Source organism: Oryza sativa, chromosome 12 (genome assembly GCF_034140825.1).
Source record: "Oryza sativa Japonica Group chromosome 12, ASM3414082v1".
Lineage (NCBI taxonomy): Eukaryota > Viridiplantae > Streptophyta > Magnoliopsida > Poales > Poaceae > Oryza > Oryza sativa.
Window position 1 is genome coordinate 17,799,509 of NC_089046.1, and position 9,468 is coordinate 17,808,976.

Here is a 9,468-nt window from a genome sequence, read left to right on the forward strand (position 1 = left end):
TTAACTATAACCTTCCTCCCTGGTTGTGTTTCAAAAGAAAGTACATTATGCTTGCCATGCTCATTCAAGGACCGAGACAACCTGGCAACGATATCGATGTGTTCCTTGAACCGATAATCGATGACTTCGAAAGGCTATGGAATGAGGGCACACGAACATGGGACGCATATGCACAAGAGTATTTCAACCTCCATGCGATGCTGTTTTGTACCATCAACGATTATCCGGCCCTTGGCAACCTTTCTGGCCAAACTGTGAAAGGGAAATGGGCGTGTTCGGAGTGTATGGAGGAAACAAGAAGCAAATGGTTGAAGCATTCACACAAGACGGTCTACATGGGTCACAGGAGATTTCTCCCAAGGTATCACCCGTATAGGAATATGAGAAAGAATTTCAATGGACACAGAGATACAGCCGGACCCCCGACAGAGCTAACAGGGACAGAGGTGCACAACTTAGTGATGGGAATAACCAACGAGTTTGGAAAAAAGAGGAAAGTTGGAAAGCGAAAAGAGAAGAGCACATCGAAGGAAAAAACAGAGGAGCATGTGGAAAAACAAAAGACAAAAGAGAGGAGCATGTGGAAAAAGAAGTCAATATTCTGGAGACTACCATACTGGAAGGATCTTGAAGTTCGCCACTGCATAGATTTGATGCATGTCGAGAAGAATGTATGCGAGAGTTTAATGGGATTACTACTTAACCCAGGTACTACAAAGGATGGTCTCAACGCCCGACGAGATCTGGAAGATATGGGTGTTCGGTCGGAGCTACATCCCATAACCACGGAATCCGGCAGGGTTTACCTTCCTCCAGCCTGCTACACTCTCTCGAAAGAAGAGAAGATTGATTTGCTAACATGTTTGAGTGGTATAAAGGTTCCATCTGGTTACTCATCAAGAATCAGTAGGCTCGTTTCACTGCAAGATCTTAAGTTGGTTGGAATGAAGTCGCATGATTGCCACGTTCTTATCACACAGCTGTTGCCCGTTGCAATAAGGAATATTTTGCCTCCTAAGGTGCGACACACGATCCAGCGGTTGTGTTCCTTCTTCCATGCAATCGGCCAGAAGATCATTGATCCCGAGGGACTAGATGAACTACAGGCAGAACTTGTGAGAACCCTATGTCATCTTGAGATGTACTTTCCTCCAACTTTCTTTGACATAATGGAACATCTTCCGGTGCACCTTGTGAGGCAAACAAAGTGCTGTGGTCCAGCATTCATGACGCAGATGTATCCTTGCGAAAGGTACCTGGGGATCCTTAAGGGTTATGTACGGAACCGTTCACACCCCGAGGGGAGTATCATCGAGAGTTACACCACCGAAGAGGCCATCGAATTTTATGTGGACTACATGTCAGAAACATCTTCAATTGGATTACCACGATCTCATCACGAAGGGAGGCTTGACGGTGTTGGTACTGTTGGAAGAAAGACTATTAGGTTGGATCGTAAGGTATACGATAAAGCTCATTTCACGGTACTACAGCATATGACTGAGGTGGTGCCGTACGTTGACGAACACCTTGCAGTTATCCGACAAGAGAACCCAGGCCGATCAGAGAGTTGGGTCAGGAATAAGCACATGTCTTCTTTCAACGAGTGGCTGAAGAACCGAATTGCCAGGTTGCAGAACTTGCCTAGTGAAACACTTCAGTGGTTGTCACAGGGTCCTGAATGGAGTGCCACCACCTGGCAAGGATATGACATAAATGGATACACCTTTCACACGGTCAAGCAAGACAGCAAATGCACAGTGCAGAACAGTGGGTTACGCATCGAGGCTGCTAGTGACGGTGGTCGTCGTTATCAATACTATGGTAGAGTTGAGCAAATATTGGAGCTAGATTACTTGAAGTTCAAAGTCCCGTTGTTTCGTTGTCGATGGGTCGATCTTCGCAATGTAAAAGTTGACAATGAAGCTTTCACCACTGTCAACTTGGCTAACAACGCGTACAAGGATGAACCATTCGTTCTCGCCAAACAAGTTGTTCAAGTGTTCTACATAGTTGACCCGTGTAACAAGAAACTACATGTTGTTCGTGAAGGGAAAAGGAGAATTGTTGGATTGGACAATATTGCAGACGAGGATGATTACAACCAGCACGTCCATGGCATAGGTCAAGAAATACCTCTAGAAGAGGAGGAGGAAGAAGATGAAGTTCAATATGCACGTGTCGACCATGAGGAAGGATTATTTTTGTAATTTATGTACGTAGTTTATGTCTACATGTCTGTTATCTGTATAATAATGAAGTGCAATTACTACTGTTAGTGAAATAAAATAATTAAGTATAAAAAAATATGTAGTGTATGTGAAAATATGTTAAGGAAAATAAAAGAACTAAGTGAAATAAAATAAAATAAAATTGCTCTAGGCAAACTCACCTGTGACGGGCTCTATCTGTAGGGCCGTCACAGGTGACCTCACCTGTGACGGCCCAGAGTGCTGGGCCCGTCACAGGTGGTCTTACCTGTGACGGCTCCACGGTTGGCGCCCATCACAGGTGAGGCCACCTGTGACAGCCACATAGTTGGAGCCCGTCACAGGTGAGTTTGACTAGGGTTGACCTAGGGTTGGACATCTTCTAGATCGATCCAGATCCGGCGCCCACTCTCACTCACTCACTCTCTCGACCGCCGCCTCGCCTCTCTCGACCTCTCTGCCGCCCTCTACGCCCTCCTCTCCACCGCCGCCTCGACCTCTCCACCGACGCCGGCCTGCACCACCGCCGCCGCACTCACTCTCTCGACCGCCGCCATCCATCTCCACCGCCATCTCCACCGTCGCCGTCTCGACCTCTCCGCCGCCATCTCCGCCGCCATCCAGACCCTCCTCGCCGCCGCCCTCTCTGCCGCCATCTCCGCCCTCTCCGCCGCCCTCGCCGCCTCCTTCTCCACCGCCGCCTCCTCACTCACTCTCTCGACCGCCGCCGTCCTCTCCACCGCCATCTCCACCGTCGCCGCCTCAACCTCTCCTCCGCCCTCTCCGCCGCCATCTCCGCTGCCCTCTCTGCCGCCATCTCTGCCGTCCTCTCCACCGCCATCTCCGCCGCCGCCTCCACCGCCGCCCTCGCCGCCGGTCGTCCTCTCCGCCGTCCGTCCATCGACTTCCCCGACCTCCCCGACCCTGACCTCCCCGACGCCGGGATCCCCGACCACCGCCGACCGCCTCGACCTCTTCGCCACTGCCTCTCCGCCGCCGCCACTAGGATCCAGGACGACTACGGCCTGCGCCGCCGTCTCCAAGTACGCCGCTTCTCCAAGTATGCCGCCACCCTCCCCCATTCCTCCTTTTTTCCGATGGATGAATTGCATTGTTTAGATGAATGAAATGTGATTTGTTGTTTCGATTATTGGTGCTGCTGTATAGATGAATTAAATGTGATTTGTTGTCTGTGGATGTTTTGGATGAATGTAGGGGCTAGATTTTATATACATGATTTTGGTGCAGTGAATCTTAGCATCAATAGAGGATCTTAGCATGAATTTTTAATGCATTTTGTTTTCTATAATTCTTTGATAATTAAGGACCTTTATTAGGTGTAGGGTTTGAAATCTAGTTACAAGGGAAGAATTGATAGATTGGCCGCAGATTTAATGTAGTTCCGAGGTTATCAAACCATCACAGAATACAAAATGCATGGGGAATTTTGGTGGATAGGCCAGTGTAGTCCATGGACGGAACCGACCTAGACACCAAAATTCTCCATGCATTTTGTTTTCTGTCATAATTTGATGATTAAGGAGGCTTTGCAGATTATCTAAACTTGTTGATTTATATACCCTTTTTGTCTATGAATAGGTCAATTGTATGAATTGTTGTTTATATACATGATTTATATACCCTTGCTGCTGCTGCCACAATGATTGTGGGCTGTTTTATTATCTAGACTTGCTTGAATTGAATGGATGAATTGCTGTTTACATGAAGTTAGTAGTACTGTCTCCTTTTTTATCTACACCCCTGCTACTGCCCCTACACTTGTTCACTTGTTCCTTATTAAATGGCCAGTGTAGAGTGGTTATATACCTCTACACTTGTTCTTTTTTTATGCATAAGAACAGATTTTGTGCACTTGCTCTTTTTTTATGCATAAGAACAGATTTTCTGCACTTGCTCTTTTCTTCTGGATTGATAAATGGCCAGTGATGAATTGCTCAATAAGAACAGATTATCTACACTTGTTCATTTTTTTATCTATTCTTCTTTTTGCCCCTGTTGTGGCTCAATAAGTAATGAATTGCTCAATAAGAATAGTTTATCTGTACCCTTATTGTGGGCTGTTTTTTAAATTTGCATGATTGACTCAGTGGTTATATACCTCTACACTTGTTCTTTATGGATAAGAACAGAGTATCTACACTTGTTCTTTTTTTATGCATAAGAACAGATTTTCTGCACTTGCTCTTTTGATGTTATGATTTCCTCTTTTTATCCCTTCATGCAAATGAATATAATTGATGCATATTTCTGAGCAAAACTGAGGCCATATCTTTCATAGTATACCCCGTATTACATGATTTTGGTGCAGTGAATCTTGAATGTGGATTTAAGTGCAACTGCTGCTGTCTATGTTTGCCCTTGCTGTCTATGTTTGCCCATGCTGCTGCCTATGGTTGCAACTGTTAGTTAAGTGCAACTTGAATGTGGATTTAAGTGCCATTTGGACATATAACCATTCATGGAGTGTGTACTGCTATATATGTTGCTAGACCTATTGAATTTTGTGGACTTGCATTTATACTCCTGCTGCTGTTTTATGTCAATCATGCAAATTCTGTACCCTTGCTGCTGCTGTTTTTTAAATTTGAATGATTGATTCAGTGGTTATATACCTCTACACTTGTTCTTTTTTTATGCATAAGAACAGATTTTGTGCACTTGCTCTTTTTTTATGCATAAGAACAGATTTTCTGCACTTGTTCATTTTTTTATCTACAATAATATATGCATGATTTATATACCACTGCTGTTGTTGCCCCTGTACTTCTTGTTAAATGGCCAAGGATGAATTGCTTAATAACATTCTATCTATACCTGTTCTTTTCTTTATGGATAAGAACAGATTATCTACACTTGTTGATTTATATACCCTTGCTGTCTATGTGAATTTCCCTCTGCTGTTGCTGTTTATGTGAATTTCCACCCTGCTGTTGCTGTTTATGTGAATTTCCACCCTGCTGTTGCTGTTTATGTGAATCTCCCCTTGCTGTTGCTGCCCCTGTGGCATATATACCCCTACTGCTGTTATATGGCCCTGCTACTGCTCTTATTGCTGCTATTATATGGCCATGCTGTTGCTACTACTCTAATTTCCTGCACTTGCTCTTTTCCTTATGGATAAGAACAGATGAACTACACTTGTTCTATTTTATTGATAAGAACAGATGAACTACACTTGTCCTATTTTATTTGGGTTGCTTTTTTCTCCTAGTAGCTGATTTCCTCTTTTTATCCCTTCATGCAAATGATTGTAATTGATGCATATTTCTCAGCAAAACTGAGGCCATATCTTTCATAGTATACCCCGTCACTACATTGGATCTAATGCTATTTAGTCTAATGGTAGGAAATTTATAATCTTTTTCGCGAAAGTTAAACCATGTCAATGCCCGGCGCAAACCCGCCCTCCCCAACACCTGCGAGGATCCAGGAAGAAGCAAACCCAACCACAGAGGCAGTTGCCGAAGGTCATCCCGCGACAACGGCGGTCCAACAACCCGAAATTCATGGTAATTTATAGGATAAATTTTCACCACATGACCACATAAATTTTAGCTAGCACCCCTTAGCAAATATTGCCTTCTGTTTGTGCTGCAGAATTGCCGCAGGAACAACATACGTCGATGTCGGGTGAGACAAGTGCAAGTAGGTCTAGTAGAAATCCGCGGTCACAAAATATATGGCCGACCACAGTGCAAGTTATAAGAGAGGTTGACGCTAGTGGTAGGCCCACGGCGCCCAGGACTGTCATTGGAAGATGGTCTAACTGCTGCGGGATAGCGGCACGTGAGAACTTCGGGATCCTCCATAAAGATATCGGGAAGGTCACAGAAGCCGAGAAAGAGCGAGCTTGGACGGCAATGGAGAAATGGTTCACATTTCCAGCCGAAGCAAAGGATAGGCTCAAGCGGAAGGCATTCCAAAAGATGGGCAAAGCTTGGAAGAATTGGAAGTCGAAGCTCTTCACCGAGTATGTCAACCCGCCCGGCAATCATACGCCGTTCGATGAATACCCTCAAATAACCGAAGCGGTGTGGGAGGAATTCTGCTCTCTCAAGACCACCCAAGAGTTTAGGGAATCCAGCGAGGCACATCGCGTACTGCAACAGCGGAATGAGCACCCGCATCGGCTGGGCACCGCAGGGTACATCGGCAAGGAGGCAATATGGGCCCAAGAAGATGCAGCCGCTGCAGCAGCGAATGTCCCTGACCCGTTTTCAGACATCCCTGAACAAAGAGCTCGCAACTGGGCGCGGGCAAGGGGTAAGGTCAACCCGGACGGCTCTGTCACATTTGAGAACAAAAGTGATGCCGTCGTCTATCAGGAACTGGTGAGTTCACTACTTAACCTAACTAATTTCCGTTCGTATAAAGTACAAGTTCGTATAAACGACTATCTTCTTTTCTAGTTGGGCTTGGTTGCTGAACAAGCTTCACAAAGCGAGGTTGAGTCCGCGCCGAAGAGGCGCGAAGATGACATCCTCACAAAGGCGCTCGGAACCAAAGAACATCCTGGCCGAACTCGGGGAATTGGTAGCGATGTGCCCTGGAAGCATGGACTCCCTCAGTACAGCTCCCAATACAGGAAACGGAAAGTCTCCAAGGAAGAGAGGGACGCTCGTTTGAAGGCCGAACTTAAGGTTGAGGTCATTCAAGAACTAGAAGCTAGCATGAATGCAAGGGTGGAAGAAAGGGTTAACAAGGTGCTCGCCGACATGAATATACCCCGAGTCACAACACCTGCTGTGCAACCAACTCCTCGTGTACAACACGACGCGAGTCCGTCACAGCATAGGAGTAGTTGTGCATCCACAGAGGTGCCGGCCCCTGGTCTCCCGATCGCACCACTAGCTGCAGTGGACCACATCGAGGTAATTGTTGTTATCCGATCCATATCTAATAAAAGACATTTACACATTCCAATATTAAATTCAAACTTTCACCTTATGCAGGGCGCAGCACAGTGTGTCCTACTAGCGAGAGTCCACCCAACTTTCGCTCCTGAAGTCGCTGAGGGCATGGCTTTCAAGCCCTCGGTTACAGACAAGGTCCACGGCGCAGACCTGCTAGCTGGGTATGCCAAGGTGTCCATCGATACAGTAAAGGACACCTGGTCAGGCTATCCGCTGCCCGTGCCCCCAAATGATGAAATCATGACTTTGGGCGATGCGCGCAAGACGTTCATACAATGGCCTAAAGAAGACATAGTTGTGAAGATGACTCCTCGTCCAAGTCGACCGACGGAGCTTACACCTCCCAAGTCTAAGCTATCAATTGAGGCTCCCCGTGGACCGGCATTGTCAGTACCTCATTCTCCCGGTGGAGCTGATATGGACTTGGCAGATATAGCTCAAAGCTTGGCTCCAATAAAGACCACAAGAAAGGCCGATAGCTCCCCACCACTTGTCAAGGGCCAGAAGCGTGAACGAGGCAAGGGGAAGGTCGGGGAGTTGGCGCCGGAGCCAAAAAGGGGCAAGGCTGCGACGTCGATGCCGGTGAGCAAATCGGGGAAGGTCGTGAGGGCGCCAGCCCAATTTGAGCTAGGCATGCCATTGGTGGAGGACAATGTGTTAGCTGTGATGGGTATTGCTTGCCGAGAGCTACATAAGCAATACATGGAGCTAAGCAATGCCAAGCGGAAAATGAGGGAGTCATCCATAGTTGGACATCACGACCACCAGCCGTTCCTATCGTCGCCTGCCTATATAACTATAGGCTTTGATGACCTCTTCGACCTTTTCAGGATCCGGAAGTTGGACACTGGTCTTCTAAAATGCTACTCCTTGTAAGTGCATACCTTCTATACTTGTGATATGACTGGACTATATCTCCTAATTAAATTAGTTCTAATACGTAAATATTTTAAGGTTGTGTTGGATCGAGAGTCGTCGCCATGGTAATCAGGTTGGGTTCCTTGATCCATCCATGGTAAATGAGGTTAATTTACGACAGAGCTTCACTGAGGTGGTTGACTATGTCAACCGGTGTTTATGGGCCCATCAAGACAAGGAGTACATCATGTGCGCACACAACCAAGAGTAAGAGGACAATACCCTTCGTGTATATTGTTTTTGAAGTTAAGGTTCTTAGTACTAACGCTACATAACCACTGCGCAGGCGACATTGGATTCTCCTAGTCATCGTACCTAAGTGGAGTAGGGTTACCTACCTTAACTCCAATAAGTCCAAAGATTATGATTTCAGTGAAATCACCAAGGCCTTAAATATGGCTTGGGGCCCATATGTGGAAAAGGGTGGTAGGCACAAGGAGGGCAAGAATGAACTTTATCATGACACCAAGTTTGCATGCGCACAACAGATCGGAGACCAATGTGGTTTCCACGTGTGCCACAACATGTCAACACTTCTAAGAGAGGTGAAAGATTTCGACCCTGAGGTTGTTGCTAATGGCGAATAAGCTCATTTCAATATCTACATTGCTATTCAAAACGTGCTAATTAACCTCTTATTTATTAAACAGAAAGGTAGAGCTGGCTTCAAGATCTCACCCATCAACCCCCCCGCTATCAGAGGCGAATTGTGCGCCTTTATTCTTGCAGAAATAATGAACAAGAAAGGACGTTTTCATGCCAAATAGACTCATGAACTTGGCTAGATAATTTATTGTGATGTAAAAAAGATGTTTTTATAATTTCTGGCGATGTAAAAAATTATGTTTTTATAGAGTGCAATGTAATTTACTTTCATATGTGCAATATTTATGGTACTTTACTAAATTGTCATCACATTTGATCAACTACGATTTATGTTGTACTATTCATCTGTTTTCTCCTTTTTTTTTCCCTTATTGACAGGTTGTGGAGGTTCACAACGAACAGAATACAAGAAATTTTGGTAATCATTTGAGGACTTTCATGGGGTATGAATTGTGTGCTATAATAAATTAAATTGTTGCATATGTGATGTTGTAAATTGTTGCTTTGTGATGGATCTGTGATATGTGATGCATCTGTGATGTTGGGCAGTTGGGGAATATGTGATATGGAGGGGGGGTGACTGGCACCTGTGATGTTTCTGTTTTTCAGAGGGCATGGCTAGCAATTCCTGAGGCTAGCCAATATTTAGCATTTATTTTTTTTCTGGAATTAACTCATCAGTGACGGTTCGGAAGAAACATCCGTCACAGGTAACCTCACCTGTGACGGACTCGCAAACGTCGGACCGTCACAGGTGACCCACCTGTGACGGGCTTTTACTTTCGGGCCCGTCACAGGTG

General features: G+C 45.6%; 1 protein-coding gene across 3 annotated transcripts; it reads left to right on the plus strand.

The window, feature by feature from the left end:
* The first annotated feature begins 6,452 nt into the window (after positions 1-6,452).
* On the plus strand, positions 6,453-8,947 carry LOC136354656 (uncharacterized). 3 transcript variants are annotated; one of them, XM_066306172.1, is made up of 5 exons: positions 6,453-7,102; positions 7,184-8,016; positions 8,099-8,269; positions 8,349-8,628; positions 8,713-8,947. In XM_066306172.1, the coding sequence occupies exons 1-5, from the start codon at positions 6,902-6,904 to the stop codon at positions 8,827-8,829; spliced, it is 1,602 nt and encodes a 533-aa protein (XP_066162269.1). In that variant the 5' UTR covers positions 6,453-6,901; the 3' UTR covers positions 8,830-8,947. The 3 variants fall into 3 exon arrangements, with proteins under 3 accessions (XP_066162269.1, XP_066162267.1, XP_066162268.1); XM_066306170.1 differs by having other exon boundaries at positions 6,453-8,016; XM_066306171.1 differs by having other exon boundaries at positions 6,453-8,016; positions 8,349-8,607.
* Positions 8,948-9,468: the final 521 nt, after the last annotated feature.